The sequence below is a fragment of the Monodon monoceros genome, unplaced genomic scaffold (assembly GCF_005190385.1).
Source record: "Monodon monoceros isolate NGI ecotype Baffin Bay Population unplaced genomic scaffold, NGI_Narwhal_1 Super_Scaffold_7, whole genome shotgun sequence".
In the NCBI taxonomy this organism is placed as follows: domain Eukaryota; kingdom Metazoa; phylum Chordata; class Mammalia; order Artiodactyla; family Monodontidae; genus Monodon; species Monodon monoceros.
Genome location: NW_021703784.1, coordinates 71,896,510 through 71,919,901, shown reverse-complemented (window position 1 = coordinate 71,919,901; position 23,392 = coordinate 71,896,510). Strand labels below are relative to the sequence as shown.

General features: G+C 49.9%; 1 protein-coding gene across 2 annotated transcripts in view; it reads right to left on the bottom strand.

Annotated features, from left to right (window-relative positions):
• Positions 1 to 23,392, bottom strand: part of SLC6A5 (solute carrier family 6 member 5) — a 53,794-nt gene that overhangs the window by 27,746 nt on the left and 2,656 nt on the right. The window contains exons 3-7 of one of the 2 annotated variants that reach the window (XM_029208295.1): positions 21,157 to 21,295; positions 18,432 to 18,563; positions 17,910 to 18,083; positions 10,613 to 10,754; positions 7,104 to 7,236 (exon numbers count right to left, since the gene is read on the bottom strand). In XM_029208295.1, the coding sequence (XP_029064128.1) occupies positions 7,104 to 7,236; positions 10,613 to 10,754; positions 17,910 to 18,083; positions 18,432 to 18,563; positions 21,157 to 21,295 (720 nt within the window). The remainder of the gene's footprint in view (positions 1 to 7,103; positions 7,237 to 10,612; positions 10,755 to 17,909; positions 18,084 to 18,431; positions 18,564 to 21,156; positions 21,296 to 23,392) is intronic. The other variant, XM_029208296.1, reaches the window with a different exon arrangement.

Here is a 23,392-nt window from a genome sequence, read left to right as displayed (position 1 = left end):
ATGGGGCGCTAGAGACATGGGAGGAGACAGGTCGTGGAAGCCCTGAGTACCAGCCGAAGGAGGCTCCTAGATTCTGACCGAGAGGGAAGTAGCAGAGCCGAGAAATATTTGGGAAATATCATCAGCAGAACTTGGGGGCTGTGGTTGAACGGGGATGACTGAGAGGCACCTTCCTTATCTGTCAGTCAAACCTCAGAATGGGGCTTCCCTGGTGGCGCAGGGGTTGGGAGTCCGCCTGCCGATGCAGGGGACACGGGTACGTGCCCCGGTCCGGGAAGATCCCACATGCTGCGCGGAGCGGCTGGGCCCGTGAGCTGTGGCCGCTGAGGCTGTGCGTCCGGAGCCTGTGTTCCGCAACGGGAGAGGCCACAACAGTGAGAGGCCCGCGTACCGCAAAAAAAAAACAAACAAAAAAACTCAGAATGGAGGAAGGGCTTGAGACCAGGATTCAGTAGACAGAGAGAAGAGTAGACTGGGAGAGCTTGGGCTCTGCACTCCAACGGGCCTGAGTTCAAACCCTAGCTCCATCACTTATGAGCTGGGCCACCTTGGGAAGTGATTTAACCTCACTGAATCTCAGTGTCCACACCTGCACAGTGGCAATAACAAAAGCATACTCCTCACAGGGCTGTTGGAAGAGCACAATGGGACGATGCATACGCCATGGAACAGGCCTGGGACCCTGGAAAGGGAAGTGCCATTTCTGTCTTGCCAATGACTCACCAGTCCTAAATTTAATAACCCCGGCAACCCTCAGCTCATAAGCCAGTTACATCCCAAAAGTACATTAGGAGACACTTGGAAGGATGAGGCTAAGCTCCTGTCCTGGACCACCAAATCCTCCCTCATCCTCATCCACAGGATGGGCATAGACAGCCGGCTGAGCACTGTTGGTTCAGAGCCCCTCTGTGCTCACCCCCAGCCTTCCATCCTGGGGAAGCCAGAACACCTGCCTCCGGGAGGGAGATAGAGTCCCCATCACACACTGGCTGCACAGAGCCCATGGCCTGACAGGGGCTCCAGCCTGGCAGCGACTGGCAGGCACTGGGATGTTTAAGAGATGAGAACTGATTCAAGGACTTGAAAAGGATGGATTGAGGGAAAGTTAGGGTTGAGATGAAGATAAATCTCTTGGGGTTACTTCTTATTAATCCAATAAATACACACATATGCATACATAGGTACACATATTTTTGAGCATCTAATATGTTCCAGGCACATGCTGGGGAGGGTGGCTGGGACGATGGCCATAATAAAGGAGAGGACAGGGAAGGCCTCGCTGAGAAGTTGCCCAGGACTTGAAGGAAGTGAGAATGCGCCAACTGGATATCTGGGAGAACATTCCAGACAGAGGGAACCGCCGGAGTAAAGACCCTAAGAAGGGAGTGTGCCAGCCTTCTAGGGGCAGCCAGACAGCCGCTGTGGCTGGGCAAGGGGCACAGGTGGAAGAGGAAGGCAGGGGTAGGGGTGGAGGCAGGGACAGATCCTGCAGAGCCTTGTGGGCCCGTGTGGGTGGGGAGGGGATGGGGAACTTCTGCAGGGATTTGGGCAGAGGGGTGATACAATCTAACATTTTAGCTGTCACCGGCTTGCTGCGTCACGTTTACACTGCAGGGGCAGTGGTTAGGAGGCCACAGCAGCAATCCTGGCAAGGAAGGGACAGGAATGGCTCCATCCAGGGTGTTTCAGGGGAGCTAGGAGAAATGATCAGAAACCGATACACCGTGCAGGAAGAGCAACAGAACTTCCTGATCAATTTAATGGGGAGTGAGAGGGGCGGGAGGCAGGAGTCAAGGATGGCCCCAAAGGTTGTGGCCTCGGCAGCTGGTGGGCAGAGGTTCCGTCAGCTGAAATGGGACAGGCTGCAGGTCAGGAAAGATAAGGAGTTATTTCTTCCTCTAAACCCAATTACTTGTCAAGGCCAAAGTCTTCCTGTCTACAGACCAGAGATGGGCTGGTCTCCTTTTCTCTGCACTGCTGCCACCACTGACCAGGAGTCTCCTCCCCGTTCCCCAGGACAGCAGCCCCCTTCACTCTTTGCCCTGAGGCACTGGAATTACCAGGGATATTGAGCGGGGGGCTCCCTGTTCCCTCCTCTCCACCCCCAAAGCTGCTTCTCTCCTTCCCCTTAAGTGAAACCCTTCCACACACAGACGGTAGGAAACCCAAAGGCATCTGACGTCTCAGGAGAAAATCACCCACCACAGGATGACCCGGGCTGTCCTCCCAGCTGTCGGATGGGGCTGGGGAGAGGAACGCTACAGGGCCAGGCGGGGCCCCGCTAAGACAGCAGGGGCAGGGTGACAACTAAGGGATATCCTCTTCACCTCCTGACCATGTGGAGCTGGTGGGAGATGAGGGTGGAAGGAGGCAAGGGAGAGGAGATGACATAGATAGTGGGGTCCAGCAGGAAGAAGACCCCAAGAGTGGCACCAGTCTAACCAGCTGAGATGCTGCTCCCATTTGAGTGCGGGAGACAGCGCATTTCTGGAGTTCCCTCCATGGATCAGCTCTTTGCAGTCCCATTTTACAGAGGAGGAAACTGAGGCTCAGGTTAAGCCTCCCACAAAGCGTTAAATATCTCACTCAAGGTCTCCCAGCTGGAGCCAAGATCCAGACTTGAAGCTTTCTAACTACAAAGCCTATTTCCATACCTTTAATGCCACTCACTGGGCCACATGATCTGAAATGTGTGAGGCAGGGCGGGGACTAGAGTGAGGCAAGGGAACACCCGGGGTGCACAATTTAAGGAAGCACTCACCCTCATGGGACCGAGCCTGCACATGCAGGAACCTGGGAGTGAGCGCCGCCTTAAATTTCACACCCTAGGCACTTGCTTGCCTCACCAGGTCCGGCCCTGGTATGTGGAATGATGCACTCACTTTGTCAGTGGGGATTGCGGTGGACTGAAAGGGCACACAGTTTCATTTCGAAATCCCGGGGCTGCCTCCAATGTGAGTCAAGTGTTAGTCAGGTGTTTGTGGAGGTCTCTTCCCAGCTAGTTCTCCTACGTCACGGGGCCTTCAGAATGTACCTGTTTCAGGATGGACTGCCAGCGGAATTAAACTTGAACAGTAATGAATTATACTTGGCAGGAGTGACAACAACGAGTTGATCTGAGCCTGCTGGCCCGACACCTGGCAGCCCTGAACAGGTGGTAAGGCCACTGCCCCCACCCCAGCCAGTGCCAACTAATTAAGCTGGCTTTGTGTCCTCGCCATAACTCTCAGGCAGAGCGGCCCCTGAGGTCAGATGGGCTGCATTTGACCTTCAGGCTGCCTGCTGGTCGCCCCTGCCTCTGGAATTCTAGCTGCTCAAAGGGAGACTCAGGTCTCATAGGAAGCAGCCGGCCACTCTTCTCTCCTAGGGCCCTGAACAAGAGGAACTGAGTTTATCTTGCCGCAACAGAAGAAGGACATCTCTGTTGCTTAGAAATGACAGTCTTGGTGGAACTTCGGTCACAAAGGAGCCTGTCGTAATGAGATGCTGCAGCCGTGCTTCCAAACAAAGCTCTATGATTAATGCCTGCACGAGCCGGGGCAGGATAATAAACCGGGAGGCATTATTTCCGGTGGTATTCCTCATTAAAAGAAAATTCATCATTGATCCCTAATTGGAAACCTCGCTCAATGAAGCAGAAAGATAACGTAGCAGATCTAAAAGAAAAGCTGACTTGCTCAGGGCTACTCAAAAATCCCCATTTCAAAGAGAGAGAGCCCATAAAATCTAGCACCAAGGAGTAAATTCTAAATCAATGCCAAGAACTGATTCTAACACCATCCCCCCCAAATTGCAGCCTGATAAGCAAAGAAGGATCTTAGAGAATATTTATCTTAACCCTTGAATTTGCAGACGTGGAAGATGGGACCCGGATGCCTCCTGGGACTTGCCCAGCTGGTAATGACAGCTATTGACAGCAGGACGGGGTAGCAGTGCAAGGGTCCTGATTCACAGTGGGGGGACTTTTGTCCCCCCAGATGCAAATGATGGCTCCAGAATTCTGCATTTCCATCTATTCCTAACAGCCCCTCCTTGGGAGAGGATGTCACGTAGTGGAAAGAGTCTAGGCTTTAAAGGGAGACAGACCTGGGTTCAAATCCCAGCGCTGCCACTTAAAAGCTGTGTGACCGGGACTTCCCTGTGGTCCAGTGGCTAAGACTCTGCGCTCCCAATGCAGGGGGCCCGGGTTCCATCTCTGGTCAGGGAACTAGATCCCACATGCTGCAACTAAGAGTTCTCATGCCGCAAATAAGACCCAGTGCAGACAAATAAATAAATAAATAATTTTAAAAATAATAAAGTAAAATAAAGTATTCGGGAGTTTGTGAGTAGGTTATATGTAAATACTACACCATTAAAAAAAAAAAAAGCTGTGTGACCTCCAGCAATTTACTCTACCTTGATGCGCCTCAGCTTCTCCATCTATAAAATGGGAAGAAATGTCCTTACCTAGCTGGTTGTTGGGCAGATTGAATGCACTAATGCAGGTGAAGTACTTAGCAGAGTGCCTGGCACACAGAGTGTTCAACCAACTTCCCTTCCTCTTTCCATTTTCCCACCAGAGCCACTGCTTTCAAGATGTCATCACGGGACAATATCCACTCAATACATCAGCCAATCATTATCACAAAAATGAAAAGAGTTAATGTCAATTAAGAACTGATCATATGCCAGGTATTTTATATATATATTATATATTTATATATATATATATATTCTCTCACCTAATCTTAGAACAGCTCTACGAGGTATGTACTATTATCCCCATTTTACAGATGAGGAAACTGAGGTTCCAATGGTTAAACAGCTTGTCCAGAGTTACACAACTAGAAAGTGATCAAGACGGGATTTGAACTCAGACTGGTCTGACTCTAAAGCCACCAGGCCATCCTTCCTCATGTCGCCAACATGGCTGCTGTTCTGATCCTCCTCACCTAACACCTCTTCTCCTGCCAATCACACCTTCTAGCCTATCCTGCTAGAGACCTGTCCGGCCACTTCGATTATGGTTGAAGGTGCCCTCTCTCCATCTCTAGCTGTACGTGATGGTCCTGCAGTTCGATTTTGGCTGAGCAAAGACATGGTCCCTCTTGCTAAACAATCACCACCTGGCTGGCCCTTTTTTTTTTTTTTTTCGGTACACAGGCCTCTCACTGTTGTGGCCTCTCCCATTGCGGAGCACAGGCTCCAGACGCGCAGGCTCAGCGGCCATGGCTCACGGACCCAGCCGCTCTGCGGCATGTGGGATCTTCCCGGACTGCGGCACGAACCCGTGTCCCCTGCATCGGCAGGCAGACTCTCAAACACTGCGCCACCAGGGAAGCCCTGGCTGGCCCTTTACTGCCACTCCAAGCTCAGTTCCAAGTCACGGAAGGCAAGGAGCCCAGGAAACCTCAGGACTCACAGGACGTTACTGTGAGGGTCATGTTAACATTTCCTCATCTTCCTGCTGCCCTAGAAAAACAATTGCTCCAGTCTCATAATACTCATTCAGAGCTAGCAGGGTCCTCAATCCCAGCTCTCATTTTACAGAGGGGGAAACAGAGGTCAGAGAGGGAAAGTACCCCCAGCTCACCCAGCAAGTGTTCTGACAGAATCATGTTAGAGCCAGCAGGTCTTAGACATCGCCCAATCCAATTGCCTTCACTTTAGAAATGAGACAACCGAAGGCTCCTGAAATAGCTAAGATAAAGAAAATCTGCTTTCCACTTATTGGCTAAATAAATAAAAGCTAAGGGCAAATCTGAAGCTCAACCAGGTTTCATTGTCCAAGCAGAGATGTCCCTACACAGAAAACACCACGGAAGGGCTGGGGGGCTAGAACCCAGATCTCCTAACCCCCAGTCTGGCTCTCTCCCCACCTGATGTCATTTAAGGGCACCACTGGCTCAGGTGACCCTGACCAAGCTGCCAGAATACACCATTCAAGCCCATGTGGAACCAGATTACATGGAGGGCACCAGAAAGAATTGTTATCAGAAGGCCCTCGTGAGCTTGTCCATGCGTCCAGGGAGAAGACAGACCGCTCTCTGTGGCTGATGGGTGCCAGGTGTGGGTGCCTGGTGGGGCCTGTGAAGCATGCCTGGGAGGTGAGAGGCGGCACGGACCCTCACCCCCATGAGGCCGGATCCTTCCAAACGGGTTGTTTGCTATTGTGACCACAGTAAACCCTGGCCTGGACGACTGGACCAAGCCAAACTCCACAACCTATGGTCTCAGAGTTCACCATCACATTCTATTCCTTGGGCCTTAAAGACATGTGGGGTTTCATGCTGAGACATGCAAATGACTCTCCCGATGATGAACTCATATTGGTTATCATCAAAGTGGTTGGTTAACCGTTTCATGGGGTTTTTCTAAAGCAGCAGGAAGATGAGGGGAAAACACTGGGACCTTTACCACAACATCCAGCGTGTCCTGAGGGACCCTGCATACCGTGCCTGCCGTGCCTTAGAACTGAGCTTGGGGTGGGTGTCCCACCACCTCCAAAGGACCTGCCAAGCGACTATCTAGCAAGAGGGGCCAAGCACGTGCTCGACCAAACTCCCACTGGCAGGATTATCGCCCTGTCATGCTGGGGGCACGTGGGATGGGAGAGTGTTGGGATGGGGTTGGAGAAAGGGCACGAAAGGCGGAGAACGGGGTGGTCAGGAGTGAGGAGAAGGAATCCCCTTCACAACTTTGATCTTCTTGCAGCTTCCTGGGAGGAGCAGTGACTGAGCTGGCAGCCAGACCAAGAAGCAAAAAGCCGGCAGCACCAACTCTAGACTTTCGGGAGAGATTGAATCATATCGGGGAGTGCCATCTGCTGAATGAAGGGTCCCCAATAGGGAAGGAAGGACCACAGAGCCCCCGCCATCCACTAGGAGCCCTGAGTACATCTGTCTCAGTTAACCCTTAAAACCTCCCGGGGAGAAAGGCATTATTATCCCATTTTACAGACAGCAGTGAACTCACCTGTCCAAGGCCTCACAGCTACTCAGGGACGAATCAGAATTCCACCCACACCTCCCAACTCTCATCCCAGCGCACTTTGGCTGCTCTATGACACAAACAGCCCTGGGGGTCCCAGAGCTTTCTCTCAGATAAATATAAGTTCTTACTTTTCCTGAAGTCTTGATTCCTTTTGCCAGGGATGCATACACAATCACCCAAGCCAGGAAGAGGCAGAAGGCTAGTGGCCACCTGATCTCGCCAGGATATTCAATCCCTGCAGAAATCTTCAGCACAAAGTACCTATGAATTGAAAGGAGAGAGAAGGGAGGGGAGGAAGGAGGGGAAGGATGAGCTGGCGGAGGTGACAGTCTGCAGGCTTTATCTTCCTGCAGAGCCTCAGACAAAATCCCAGCATCCCCACCCTCCCCATCAGGGACCTGATCAGATCAGGTTGTGAGGGATTTGCTGATCCGGGCTCCCTCCCACAGCTGTCTGTGGTGAGACCCACTGAATTTACCCTGCTTTTAATTAATTATGGCCCTAAAGGGGCTTCCCTGGTGGCGCAGTGGTTGAGAATCCACCTGCCAATGCAGGGGACACAGGTTCGAGCCCTGATCCGGGAAAATCCCACATGCCGCAGAGCAACTAAGCCCATGTGCCACAACTACTGAGCCTGCACTCTAGAGCTCGTGAGCCACAACTACTGAGCCTGCGCGCCACAACTACTGAAGCCCGCATGCCTAGAGCCCATGCTCCGCAACAAGAGAAGCCACCACAATGAGAAGCCCGCGTACCACAACGAAGAGCAGCCCCCACTCGCTGCAACTAGAGAAAGCCTGCGTGCAGCAACGAAGACCCAACGCAGCCAAAAATAAATAAATAAATTAAAAAAAAAATTATGGCCCTAAAGGACCTACTGTATTAGCACAGGGAACTATACTCAATATTTTGTAATAACCTATAAGGGAAAAGAATCTAAAAAAGAATATGTGTGTGTGTGTGTGTGTGTGTGTAACTGAATCACTTTGCTATATACCTGAAATTAACACCATATTATAATTCAACTATACTTCGACTTAAAAAAAATTAATTATGGCCCTGGGCGGGCTCTGAACAAGGCTATGTCAGCTCCACCGTCATCTGGAGCTGCCTCAGGAGCAGTGTAACAAATCCAACGGCGTCGGGGGTCCTGGTGTAGCAGCCCCCGGAATGGGCATTATGGAGGTTGTTGTCTTTACATAAGGACACATCAGTAACAGAAACTCTAAACTGTCAAGGATGATTTTTGTGTGTTTCTGTATTGTTCTACTCTTTTGTGAGAATGTATCCCAATAGGTTTTTTTGTTTGTTTGTTTTGTTTGTTTGTTTTTGTTTTTGCAGTACGGGGGCCTCTCACTGTTGCGGCCCCTCCCGTTGCGGAGCACAGGCTCTGGATGCGCAGGCTCAGCGGCCATGGCTCACGGGCCCAGCCGCTCCGCGGCATGTGGGATCCTCCCGGACCGGGGCACGAACCCATGTCCCCTGCATCGGCAGGCGGACTCTCAACCACTGCGCCACCAGGGAAGCCCCCCAATAGTTTTTGTACAACTTTAAATTTAAAAAAATCAGTACAGAGTCATTATGGTAAAAGAATTAAAAATGCCGCTGTGCATTTTAGTTCAGGTTGTGATGAGCATGTCCCAGGGCTGAGGTTGGCTGAAATGTAAAAGCAGGGCTGGCTGGGCCTACTCGAGGAACGTATTCGAAGACAGGCAACCAGCCGCAAACAGGAGGGGGCTGGCGCTCATCTATAGCAGCTGCTGGCACCTGTGTGTAAGCTGAAGGCGGCGACGCCCACATCCCTGGCTAGCGGGCGAGCAGGCAGCCTCATCCCTGGGGACAGGAAGCAGCTTCAGAGACCATGAGTCATGACGCCAGATGGGACAATCCCCTCAACTCTGTAATAAAGTCACACAGCCTGGATGAAAGTGCTGTGCGTGTAGGTGGGTGTCTTTCTGTGACCTGAATCAAGGGCCAGCCAGCATCCAGACTCTACTGGACTGCAGACATGATGGCCGAGTGTCCTGACCTGCTGAGGGAAGTGAAGGGGGCAGCACCCCGCCGGCCAGCTAGCCAGCGACACTGTGAGAGGCTGTTTTGCAGTTCACAAGAGCAACCCGGACCTCTTTTAGTCTCAACTCCTGGGGCAACCTGGGCTCTAGAGTAGAGTAGAAGTCACCAAGGGTGGAACCAGCCTGGGCTACCAAACCTTAGGGACCATACTTCTAAGCACTGAAAAGGACCCCCAACCCCACAATGGGCAGGCCATCTAGCCAACAATTCCACGGCCCCTTGGCCATCTCAACTACTCCATGATTTAATAAGGGATATTGGATGGCCCCAAGAAGCTCCTGATAACATTCCCTCTTGGAAACTAAGACTGGTCCCAGAGGATTAGCAAAGCCACCAAAAGCAGATTTGCAAAACACTTCGTAATACACCTGACCACATGGATTATGTGATCAGATTTCAGCCCACCACGAGGTCAGACTCCTTTCTCAGAGTTCAGGGTGAATCAAGGCCCACCCTCACTGGTCCTACGTTTTCTTCAAAGGGGATTATTTCTTCATTCAGCCTAAGTGCCCCTTCTGTTCTACAGGAAACATCCATGTGCCCTCTAAGTCCACAAGAGAGAAATCTTGGAAGAACTAGTGGGAACAGTAGTAACCACTTCCTATTATCTAAGTAAAGGCCACAAACCAGGGGCCCCCTGACACATGCATTTTACCTGACCCCAGTGTTTCATCTGAATTCGATTGCTAACATTTAAAGTGGGAGAGACACATAAAAACTCCTATTTTATTTCCAACTTCTCTTGTAAAATGGAAGCTCTGGCAGCGCTGCCCACATTTCCATAAGACAGGGGCCAGTTGGAGCTGAGCATCAGCAGCCTCCCTTCCACTGGGCAGACCTCCCCTCCCGTTGGCCACAGTCCCCACCATTCTCTATCGTCTTACCTCTACCTCCCTGCCAAGCCCCCAAGTACATTTGAGTTTACAACCCCCGACTTAATGCTTAGCTAGAGAACATTATCTACTCTCTGTTGAACTCTGTCTCCATCTACCTCCCTTATGAAATAATTCCCTGAACGTTATTAAATCTTCCTGTGGTGGCTGAGGATTTCCTCAATCCCCAATGTCTGGCAAAATGGATGAAGAAAGTATAAAACTAAGACAGAACTGTTTTAAAAAAAAAAAAAAAAGGAAAGAATTAGTTCTTCTTTAAACCAAATCACTGATCATGATTTGTTTCCTGACTTTCCTGGATTTTTGTCTCTCTTCCCCTCACAAGTGCAGAAGGAAAAAAATAAAACAAGTAAAAAGAAAAAACAACCTAGTCAACTGAAGGTCTGCTTAGATCGCATCGGAGGAAGGTTTTGCAATGTTTTTGGCATCAGCGTCATGAACTACAGCAGCACCAATTCTGTTCCCACCAGCATTCAGCCAACTCTCCTCTCCAGGCCCACAGGGCACAGTAACCCACTCCCAGAAGCCAGACCAGGGAAAAAAATCTTCCTCCCTGAGCATCTGAGTAGGTAGGGAGGGTACAGAGGGAGGCAACCCATCCCTCTAGTCTACAAGTTGGATAGTCACTAATTCACTGGGTTTGTCTTAGAAAAGTTTTTTAAAAATCTTACTTGAAATACTCTTCACTCCCACTGACAAACGTTTTATTGGCCTGGCTGGTGAAATTAACCATTGTCAAGTTGGGATAGGCCGTCATGCAGAAAGTTGAGTTCTTGATCTGTATTTTGGGATGGTCACTGATCACACAGGAATCTGTTTAGGAGAGGATGGAACGAAAACAGAGTTAAATCTGTACAGGATGTAGACACGTGTATCTCTCTAGCAACTTAAAAAAAAAAGCCAAATATATTTGCCAAATATATTTGCCAAATATTGGAGAGTAACTTGGCGAGGGTATTAACTGAGCAAAGCTAGACGCAGATGAACCCCAAAATTGTGTGCTATTCATCCCAGAGCCCCCAGTACCTCCCAGCAGTGCCCGGTCCTGGCAACAATGGCTCTCATTTCTGGAGAGCTCTCTACACGCCAAGCACTTTACATGCATTATCTCACGTAAGGCTCACAACAGCCTGTGCTGTGGGTACTATTGACTCCGTCTTTCAGATGAGGAAAAAGGCTCAGAGGTTAGGTCATTCTACCAAAATCACACAGCTAATAAGGAAGAGAATCAGGATTCAAAGCCAGGTCGTTATGACTCCACAAAAAATAAATGGCTTGCAGAAATGAATTTTAATCAGACATAAGTAAAACTTCTGAAGTGCTCTACCACAGAAGGCTTACTAATACGCCCACCTTGAACCCACTGCCTGGCACAATGGCCGACATACAGAAGTTCCCTAAGATACGTGTGCCACGCGCTTTCTGCACACTCGCATGTGCTCGTGAGCCTGCAACAGGACTGAACACAGTGGTTCTCAACTGCGAACGAATTTGTCCACTAGGGGGCACTTGGCAATGTCGGGGGACATTTTTAGTTGTCATATTTGGGGAAAAGGGTGGTACTGGCAACTAGCGGGCAGAGGCCAGGGATGCTGCTAAACGTCCAACAATGCACAGGACAGTCCCACGACAGAGAATTATCCAGCCCAAAATGTCAATAGTGCTGAGGTTGAGAATGCCTGACCTAGGCTGGGATGGGAACAGGGAACTAATCAGGTGAGTCTTAGCATGTCAGGTACCGTGCTGGACGCTTTACCAATTATTATCTTGTGGAAGCCTCAGAAGACCTGGGAGGTGCCTATGATGATCCTCATTTGAAATAGGAAGATACTGAAGTCTTTCTGACCACATTACAATGTTTCTATGATCACTTGATGGATATTCTAGATAAAGAGTCCACCAGGATTAATGCCAAAGGATACTAATTTATAAAGAAATGAAAAGTAACAATAACAAAAATAACTAACACTTATATGGCACTTACTATGTACTATTTTAAATGTCTTATATGCATAAACTAATTTGAGCCTCACATCACACCTGCGAGGTAGGTATTGTTATTATCTGTATGTTACAGGTAAAGAAACTGGGCACAGAGAAGTGCGGTTGCTTGCCAAGGTCACACAGCAGAATCAGAAGGCAAACAGTCACTCTCTCTTTGGAGGCCATGCTCTTAACCACTTTACTGGGAAGCAGAGAGCAGGGAACATAAACTCAAACACCTTCAGAAGCCAGGCTGGTGACACAAATTAGAAAGATATAAAATGGAGGATAAAAAGGGGTGGCAAAACAGAGAGCGCGGTCTGCCCTCCGTATCCGCAGTTTTACATCCATGGATTCAATCAAACACGGATTGAAATTTCGATGGTGGTTGGCTGAATACTGTTTTCATTGTACTACACCATTTTATATAAGGGACTTGAACATCTGCAGATTTTGGTATCCGAAAGGGCTCCTGGAACCAATCCCATTAATACCGAGGGACGACTTACCAGCCAATCAGTGCCATGCTTTTCTAGGTGTCCTGATAAAAGATGTAGAAAAGTCGGATATTTACATGAAATCTCTCCATTTTAAAACATTGGAAATAAGGCCAAATTGTCTTTAAGCACTGTGGACCAAAACGAAACAAAACAAAACCAAAAAAAAAAGCACATGCAGCCTAGATCTGGTGCATGGACTCCCAATTTATGCCCTCCGTGGAACAGCAAAGTGGGTAAAACCATGGGTTCAGGAGTTCCAGTAGCCCTGAGAGCTTGGATGAGTTCCTTAATCTGTCCAAGCCTCCATTTTCTGCTAATAGTGTATCTAGTTTGAAGGTTGTTCCAAGAACCAAATTAAGTGAGATAGATCATGAATGGAAAAATTTCATGCAATGCCTAGCACACAGCTGGATTCAGTAAAACTTAGGCGTAATGCAATCGCCATTGTTATACCTTTGCATGGGGTGAGCATCTCTAATCCTCAACATCACCTCTTAATCCCACTTGCCAGCCGTAAATTATCTACTACCCCCCACACATCCCCCAGAATATCTCAGAGTACTGGATAAAACTGAAAAGAGTAATTAAAAGAATCCCTTCCCTCTGATTAGTCCTTTAGACCAGAATTTTTCTAAACAGCAGTACTACTGACACTTGGGACGAGAAAACTCTCTGTTGTGGGAGGCTGTCCATGCATTGCAGGGTATTAGCAACATCCCTGGCCTCTGCCCACTGGATGCCAGGAACATCCACCCACCCCACCCCACCCCAGTCCAGTTGTGACAACCAAAAATGTCTATGAACACTGTCAAATGTCTCCTGCCAAAATCAGGTTTGAGAACCACCACTATTAGAGTCCTCAAAATACCTTCTTACTCAAAACTATCCTCTTTAATCAAATAACAGAGACTTTCAGGGGGAATCTCACCTCATAATTACCAACTATTTACCGAGGAAGCATTTGTCTCCCCCAGCAGGGACCAGAATGAAGACAATTAAAGCACCATCCATAGCCCTTTTCTGTAAGTAAGCACAGAAGTTATTTCTCGCCCTCCTGCCCAAAAGTACGTCCCCTAAGACAGAAGAGATCGCTAACACACGGGCAAACGCCAAATCTCTTGCTTCCAAAACTGGCACTGAGAAGCACATGGGCAGCTTCCCTACAGAGCGTCTCTGGGTGTCTCTGGGTCACCGATCTCCCCTGCAGTGCAAGGTCACAGCGTCCCTGAGGCACTGCAGCAGGGCTCCCTGCAGCCTCAAGCCTCCTGCAACATCCCTTCCCACCACTGGGCGGCAGAGGCGTGCTTCCCAGCACACTGCGCCTTCAGCTCGGCCAGCAACGGAAGGAACGATGAGCCGTGTCATCGGCGAGCTCTGCGGCCCGGCAACCCTGAACAAAGAACAGCGATAAGGATCGTGCTGAATTGGAAGCTGTTCGAACGAGATTCTCTTTACGCGGGCAATTATGAATAAATGAAAGCACGTGAAAGACTGGGGAGAAAAGGAATCACTGAATTAAGGTTCTAATGAAAATTAAGCCATTCCAGAAACAGAAATGATGTTTATGCACTTCCCATTTTAAATGACCCAGCTAGCTCCTAATTTCAAAGAGCAGTTGTTGGTCTTACTTGGCAGGGCATGGATTAGCCCTTCAACATTACAAATACCTGGAGGGTTGAATGCCCCTAAGGAAGACAGCCTCTCTCACAATCTACACCTGAGAAATGTGTGGCAAGCTCAGCCTCCACGGTGGACAGAGCCAGGGCTTTTGCCCATGGCCGGAGCAGGTACAGGGTCCTGGCATCTGAATGATGAGGTAGGGCTCCCAGGCAGTATGTCCCTAGCAGAGCTGAGGGGCCATGGGATAAACCCCTCCCTGCTATGAGTGAAAGTCATAATGGCATGGGAATCTACCCCCATCTCCTTGGACAAGCTACCCACTAACACAGGGTACGGTGGTTATGGGGTTGTAAGGGGGAGGGTGAGCCTGGAAGGTCATTTGTGGAACACTGCCCTGGGGGAGGGAGTTTTTCCATTTCCTAAACAAGCCTCTCTAAGTATGGCCACTTGGGAGGCAGCCTGGGACATCACTGTCTGGACTCCGGTCTTTCCCAGCAGAGCAGTGGGGCTACAAAGCTACCCATGACTCTGTAAGTCAGGCCATCATCCCCTTTTCCAAGATACCCCAGGACCCCAAAGGATCAATACTTACACAAAGGATACCTGGCCCCAGTCAAGTGCAGATAACCCAGGGAAGGACAGATTGAGGGGCTCCACTAAGAGAGGGGAAAGGATTGATACCTCCATTTTCAACAAACAAACAAAAAATTTTAAAGCACTGGCTAAGAATGAAATAAGATCTGCCCAGCCTGTCCATATGTTTCCAGGGAATAGAGTGAAAAATGTCCATTGTCTCTCTCTGCTCAGAGCTTGCATCATTTTTACGGTTTATACCAGTCGACAAGGTGCTTAGCTGTATAATGTCTTCACTCTGCCTTTCATGTTCCCTGGGATATTGTGAGCCAGGCAAAAAATTCCACAAAACCAGGGGGGGCCTGCACCCACACGCCTGGCCCAGTCACTGTGCTCAGCTTGCTGTAAAAAGAAACACACACACACTATATATATGTGTGTGTATATATATATACATGTACACATACATATATATACATATATATATTCTCTGACTATAAAATAAATACACATCCCTGATAGAATATGTAGAAAAAAAAGAATGGCCTCAAGTTTACCAGTTAACATTTTGCGTATCACCTTCCTATATGTTTTCTAGCCAGCACATATTGTTAGTAAAAATGAAATTATACTATAAATTAGTATCCTTCTTTTACATTTAACATGATATGCTGACGATTTCCCTATGTTTAATGAATATTCACTTTCAAAGACTATAGAATACTTCATCCTATGGATGCACTATAATTTATTTGAACCATGGAATTATTGAATTTTTGTTACACGTCTAAGTGTTTCCGGTGTTTTCCTAGATTGTAAATGTGACTGCAATGAACAATCTCGAATAGTCCTTACCTGTGTCTCTGATTTTCCTCTAACAATAGATCCCCAGAAGTGGAATTACTAAGTCAAACTACTGTTTAAACGAGCTTTGTTTCTTTTATTTTTTTTTTTTTGCGGTACGCGGGCCTCTCACTGTTGTGGCCTCTCCTGTTGCGGAGCACAGGCTCCGGACGCGCAGGCTCAGCGGCCATGGCTCACGGGCCCAGCCGCTCCGCGGCATGTGGGATCCTCCTGGACCGGGGCACGAACCCGTGTCCCCTGCATCGGCAGGCGGACTCTCAACCACTGCGCCACCAGGGAAGCCCCTGTTGTCCATCTTAACATTGATAATATGAGTTAAAGGGTTTAACATGGTGCTTGGTGTGTAGTAAGTAATGCTGGCTATTATTATCAAGGTGCTGCACACATATTAGTGGATATTGTTAGCAGAGGAGAACGTGTTTCTGAACTCCTATCCCTCGCGAGGAACAGCTGTGGGACACACGTGACCCCTGAGGGAAGTGCCCAGGGAAGCTTCCTTGGAGGTTGGATCAAGGGAACAGCTCTCTTTGGAAGAGGTACTCCCTTGGAAAGTAACTTCCGTCCCAGACACAATCTGGGAAAGACAGGCAGGGCACTGGGATGACCTTGAGGTTTTTCTCCATTCCAGCCCCACATCCTAGAAAATGCACTTTGCCAAAACGACATTTTTGGGAATCCATTCCAGCAGCAGATTATTGGTTGTGAATCTGACAACAGTTACCTTAAGTGGGGTATCTGAGTGGGGTTCTCTCAGACAGCAGCTTTGCAGAGGTGACCCTGAGTTGGTAGGGACTGCAGGGCAAAGAAGGTGGGCACTCCATTCCAAACATGGTTAAGGGCAGCTTAATTAAGGGATGTGGGCAAACACCAACCTGGTGGTTCTTACCCTTGGGTGCAGCTGGGGAACTGTAAAAATAGATTCCTAGGCTCCATCCCCAGAGAGTCCAACTTAACTGGTCTGGGCTGGACCCTAAGTGATGTCTTGATTTGCTAGTTCCCCAGGTGATTCTACTGCGTAGCAGCTTGGGCTGAGAACCACTGTGCTAAGTTAAGAATCCATCCACATGGAGATTGTAAAGATGAGGGCACTGAGACCCAGAGAGTCTAGAGGCACTTACTCTTGGTCATTCCACTAGTGGGCCGCACACCTGGGAACCCCACAAATCCCCATCCTCCCATTCTTGAGCACTCAGGTGCACTGGGTTTGAATTTGATGGGTGCATGTTTCCAGTTTCAGCTTTCCTGCAGTCTCATTCAAAGCCTCTCAAGGTGGAGGCTGGACATGTTGTGTGCATACATGCACATGTGTGGAGAAATACTCCAGTGTGCATTACTGCCTTTAGGAATGTGCATCCCTCTGGGGTGTGGGAGGGATGGGTCATCTTTCTCTCTTACACACTCAAAGCATTTAAGTAACTTCCTACTTCTGCAGTGTGCAGGCTGTCAGGGCAAAAGTGCTGGTTTGGGGGACCAACACTAAAAGCCAATCATACAGAGACCACAGGATTCTGACTTCAGCCAGATCCAGCTTAAAGGGAATAACAGCTCCGCTGGGGAGAGAAGAAACTACTTGCTTATTGGTGTACATTAAAATGATCAGCACCTGCAATGGCAACTGATACTCGCACCTTCTATTTGTACGTTTTTCCAGCTACGATCATATCCTCCGTTTCTTTTCTCCTTAACAGAGGTCAGTAGGATAAGAATGTTGTTAGTAGTTCTATTTTTCAAATGAGGAAAACTGAGATCCAGAGAGGAGAAGTTACCTGACACAAACACATGTACCATCAGGGGCAAAACGTCTTACAGATCAGAAGCCTTGCCAGCTACTCTGCACTGTTCCTCCTCACCGTCATGCCCTTGCCCTTGACCCAACAAGCTGACAGTTCCCCCAAGTCCTCAAGTCCCAGTGGATTTCAGGCCCGAACCAGCCTTCCCCCAGGCACACGCCTTGCCTCCCTTGGCAGCCTTCCCCTCTTCTAGGTTAGGTCTTCTATCACAGGTCCTCAGTTTAAGTGTCTCTTCTCATGTTTACCTCATGCACTGGGCAGCATTTTGTGAAGTGTGGACCCAGGATCACAAGCATCGCTCCCCTAGATGCTAGACCCCATTGCTCTACAAGTTGTACCGTGCATATGAGTCACCTGGGGACCTGACCCCAGCCAAATCTAGTAAATCAGACTATTTGGTGGACTTGTAATTCTACATTTTAAACAAACACTCCAGCTATTCATGAGCAAACAAAAATTTGACTACCCCTCCTCTAGGCCATGAGTTCCTTAAATATTAGAATTAAGTATATTTGATGTTGGTTTTAATCTCTGTGCCCCCAGCACCTAGCATAAAACCTGGCAAACATAATATGTGCTCAATTCGTCTGCATTGAATGAATGAAGAGTTCACCTAGTGTAGGTATGTCCAAACTTACCTAATAAAAGTTTGGTTTTATCTTTGCAATCTGGCGTGTTCCAAGGGTTGTTGCAGGAGCCCCAGGGCAGCACAGACACAAAGGAGGCAAACAGGTAGAAAAGTGTGTAGCAAATAATCACATTGTAGTATATGGCTATTAGGACGGAGATGATCAGCATTGCGATGCCACAGCCTGTGGAAGCAAAAGTTCCAGGGATTCATTTCCTCCAAATCTTGCGGAATCCTTACAGTTGAGCACAGGGTGGGGACCTAGGTCTTGGCTCTCTCTTACAGATGGATACACTAATAGTGGAATAGACTCTGTGTCTACCAGGAACACTGAGGCATTCTGCCAGGAAAGGAACAATGCCAGAGGTGACCTTGGGCCATTCTCCAGAGGGCCCCAGTGGTGAAACTGATCAAACAGAGAAGGAAGGAGCGGGTTCTCCTGATCACAGAAGCAGGTCTCCCTCCCCGGGGCCACGTGGTGCCATGGAGGGCAGGGGAGGGCTGAGGGAGCTGGAAGGCAGGTGGGACTCACCTTGTAGGGCTGGGATGGCCTTCCACACAGACACCGGCCCCTGGCTGGCGAACTGGCCCAGAGACACCTCTAGGAAGAAGATGGGCAACCCTGCCAGGGCCAGCATCATCAGGTAAGGGATGAGGAAAGCACCTTGGAAAGAGAGAGTGGGAGGTGAGAGCCCAGGGAGGCCCAGGCCAGCTGGCTCCACCTTCCCCCTCAGGGAGGAAGCTCCCTTGCCTTCTCTAGGAAGCTTTCGATATTCCAGCTCAACCATAGGTACCCAGGACATTTAAGAGCCCTCCTCTAAAAAGTACAAGGGTACCCTGCAAACACATTCTTTTTTTCAGTTCCCCATTGGATGGGTCGCTAGGGGTTGTGTACTGGGTGAGTTTTATTTTCTCTTCTTTTCTCTTTCTTATTCTAGTACCTCAATGTCTCCAAATTAAGCTCTTCTAATGTTCAACAAATCCACACCTTTGATTCACTACTGGAGTCAGATTTGGTGAAATCTCATTGGCACCTCAGCCCTCCAAAACCTTAAAATCTTCTAAGCTAGGACTCCAGGAGCCCTCAACTTGTTACCTGCATACCTTCTGCCAACCAGGGTTGGACCTGCTCTGCCAGACGGGTGGCAGGGACATCCCTTTCCCCACTGCCTCAGCCATCACAAACGTCTCAACTTCCTTCTCCACATTAGAAGTCCCTTCCATCCTTCAAGGTCAACTCAAATGCTTCCTCCATCAGGAAGCCTCCTTTCTCTGTCCTCCCACAGTACCTCTCCCCAGGCGCTAAGCACTTGACACTATTTATGTGGGTGTCTCATCTAGACCGAGGGCCTCTGATGTTGATCCTTCACGTCTATTCCCCAGAACGCCCAGTCTAGGGCACCAGTAGCTGGCAGGCCTCCGCAGACTTCCTGAGGGTTCTCTGGGGTTCTTTATCCTCAAGGATTCTTTGAGGTTGTTCGGTAGAGGCTTGGGGAGTAGCCCTGATCTTTGGACAAGGGAGTGCTGTTGCAGAGTCAGAACCAATTCAGGACTCGAGATGCCAGAGTCCAGAACACTGGGCTCAACTGAAGGAAAGCTGATCTTTCTCTAGTCTCTTCCTCCTGCTGGAAGGGCCTTTCCTGTCGGGGCAAAACCAGGGCTCTTGCTTTAAACCAGGGCTTTTGCTTTAAACCAGGGCTCTTGCTTTATCCTCTCCTGAATGGGCTTTCGAGAAAGATGTAGATTGCGCAATCTTTCTCTTTTGCTCCTGGGAGGGAGGAAGCGAGCTCTCCACCCGCGCCGCGAAGGGGCCCGGAGCCGCAGTGCGGAAGAGGTTGCCTACCCTCCGAGCGTCCGACTCCCTGCGCAGCCCAACACTTCGCAGATCAGATGCAGATCGCAGATCCCGGGCGAGCAAAGCACGGACCCTTTTGACTTGTCCAACAGAGAGAGCAGCGGGGCTGCAAAGTTGCCGCGCTCCCTGGACTGGAACTCCCTTCCCACCCTCAACCTGAGTGCCCGCCCCCTTTCCTGGTACTGTAAAGCTTAACACGGCACCCTGGTCTGGGGACTCCCTGCAGAGAACCAAGGGGTAACACGGCTGGGGCGCCCGTATGTGTGTGGCCAGCATGCGTTCTTCTGTTTCCGGGGCACCCCTGATTGCGAACGCTCTGCGCTCCTCATAAATACTTGTCAACGTGTCCTAATTTGGAATTAGGGGGAGGGGTATTAACATATTTTTCCGTTTTCATCATCACGTGGGGCTGCATCTGTCCCTTGCCCCTGTGCCTGGAGCGCACCGAGAGACCAAAATCAAAAAACAAAACCAACCAACCAAAGAAACAAGACTTAAGCTGCCTAACCCGATGGAGTGAGGGGCGCAGCTCTGGTCTCCTTGGTCCAGTTGAGAAGCTGTGAAAGGGAATCCTGGGTGCAAATTCCTATTCCTAGAGGGGGTTTGACTTGTCACTTTAGCCCCGCCTTGCAAAGGAGACCGTGAATGTGCCGGGTCCCTCCTCGGTGGGCAGGGGAGAGGATCCTAGATGCCTAACTGGAGTCCTCCCCATTGTAGAAACGGTTTTCCTTCCACCCAGTGAGGACAAATGAAACGGAAACGTTTTTGCAAAACGATTTTTGCTAAAGTCAGAATATGCCCTGCTTGTGCCCATGAGGATGTGTGGGGGGGGGTGCTTCTAATAGATTTTCAACAGCACAACCCCCAGTCCCTCTGTTCTCCCCACTCCTGGTTCGCCTGCATCCTGCGTTCTGCACGACCCAAGCGCCCATTCCCAAAGTCTCCTATGTAGGCTCGGATTTCCAGGTTATGATCTTAAAGCCTCCTTAATTCAGTGTCCAGGATCGCACAGCTCCTGGCTCTAAAGTTGTTTAAGTGCGGGCAGTGTGTCGGGTACTGAAATACCTGTGGGCTAAATTAGGATTTGAACTTCCCTGCACCAATGCTCAGTTGAATCGGGGCCCAGCCCCCCAAGCTGAACCAGTGAGGAAGCGTGGGGACCCATCTCTTCTCTGAGCTCCATCTCCAGATAAAAGCCTCCTGGATCTAGTGCCAACCTCTTTCAATAGCTCCTGCCCTCCGGCTTCACACGGATGCCCACAGGGGACGAGCTGGAGTGTGAAGAGGCTGCTCTGAGCCTCCCCTCTCAGCCTCGGTCCCCGTCCCGGGGCCCTGTGTCACCCCCCAACCCACAAGTGCCCGCCCCGCCCCGCCGCAGGCGGAAAGAGCGGAAAAGCCATACCTCCCCCGTTCTGGAAGGCCAGGTAGGGAAACCTCCAGACATTGCCCAGCCCTACTGCATACCCCACCATGGACAGGATGAAGTCCAGTTTGCTGGACCAGTTCCCTCGGGCCTTATTCTCATCCCCTTGCTCGTCCTCCTGGGGGCGGAAAAGCACATGGTCGGATACCAGCCCCGGGGAAGGTCTGCAAGCAGGCCCCATTCCGCCCCTCCCCCACTGCTGAGGCTCCTTCCCAGCAAGCAGGCCCCCACTTTTCAACCGAGGATGCATTGGCAAGCAGGGCCCTGACCCTTCAACCCTGCAGAGAGTCTTTCAGCAGGAGGCTCCCAATTCTGATCAGAAGAGCCATCTTAAATAGACTCCTGAACCCCTCTTTCCCTGCAGTCAAATCACGCCAGCAAGCAGCTTTCCCCGAACCTTGAACTGTAGGTGGATTGCAAGCAGGTCCCTCCATCCCCAACCCATGACCAAGAGTTCATTTGGCAAGCAGGCCCCCAGTATCATGCCTAGAGTCCCCAGCAAGCAGGTCCCTAACCAACCCCTCCTCCCAAAATTCCTCACACCCCTGACTCAGCCCTTTCTTTTCTTGGACCCCATGCTAAGGCCAGAAGAGGAGCTGCAATGCCTGAAGCCAGCCAGAGCCCCTGCCTCACTTTCTCTAAAGCCTACGGGCAGGACCTGCCTGGTCAGCTCACTGAAGGGGGCACCTTTCTGCAGTGGGGCGAGGGAGGTGGGAAGGAGAGAGACGTGGGGGTGAAACAACAGGAAGAATGGAGAAACACACATGCAAAGAGACAGGACATTGAAAACCTTGAGTTCTGGTCTAAACTTTATCGTCCCAGCTGGATAATCCCAGGCAAGCCACTGGCCCTTGCTGAGCTTCTGTGTCCCCATCTGTAAACTGAGGGGCTCAGAATCACTGTCCCCTGAGGCACCCCCCCCCCACAGCTCCCGCAGTCTCTGGATCTTTGGAGCTCACCTCTCCAAGCTCACACTAAGATGCTTTCTTGGGGCAGTCCCTGGTTCTGGAATGCCTTACTGGAAAGCAGAAAAAACTGTAGGTGAAGCCACCTCAAATAAACTCGGGAAATGTTCAGGACACCTGGACACCACACAAAGCTGCCAAGGACCCGAGCCACTGCACAGCTCCCACCTCCTCAGTCACCCTCCACCTCATTCTAGCAACCTGGCACGTCCACACTGTTCCACAGGCCATGGAGGGTAAAGAAAAAGCTGCCAAAATGGGAAGGAAGTCTTGGGGAGAGAGGAGGAGGGTCGAGGTGGGTGTCAGAAAGGCGAGAGTCGGAAAGATGGGCAGAGCTGAAAATAGGCAAAGGCAGGGCTTGATCTATACTGAACATCTTTAATAACCCCACTACACTCCTCCCACACACAGACCACCTCCAGCCACCCCCCCCAACTTCAATTCTTCCGGGGCTACGAAGGGTGGGGATTCCGGCCCTTTTGCCGCAGTGCGGAGGTTAAGCAAGGCATGCGGAACAAATTTTCTGCCTCTACCTGAGGTCACACTCTTGGGCACATGCTGTCACTGGCTGTTAATGCACACAGTCAAACGCTCCAGAGGTGGACCCCAAAAGCAAGGGCGAGCGGGAAAGCCTAAGTTTATGTCCATTTCTAGTTATTGTAACAGCTGAGCTCTTGCTGTGTGGGCGTGTGTGTGTGTGTGTGTGTGTGTGTGTGTGTACAAACACTAGAGTAACTAAGAAGGGCTATACACACCCTAGATCTCACACAGGCAGATGTTCTGGTTCAAGAGCCCACCACTGGCTACACACGCTTAGCCCTCGCGCCCAGGGGAGGAGAGGAGATAGCAGTAGAGGCAGGCAATGGGACAGGAAGAGCTAAAGTATGTGAAAGGGGATGGAGGAAAGAAATCAGGGAAGGAGGGAGAGAAACTGGAGGGAGATGGAAGAAGACAAAAGTCCATATGGGAGGGGGGCCACCAGGAATAGCTGCCTCATCCCTAACTCAGGACTGGGATTTGCTTTGTGGGCTTTTCATGCCTCTGGTTGAGCGTAAAGGATCAAATGCACAGGTGAATCCAGGTTTTGGGGGCCTGAGGCTCATACAATTGAGAGAGGTACTCTAAGAAAAAATATATATATACAAAATTAGGTACCAGGTTTTGGAAAATATAGGCTCTGAGGCTTAAACTTCAGTACTGGCCTCATGTAAGCCACCTCTCATCAAATGAGCTCTCATGTGATAAATGTA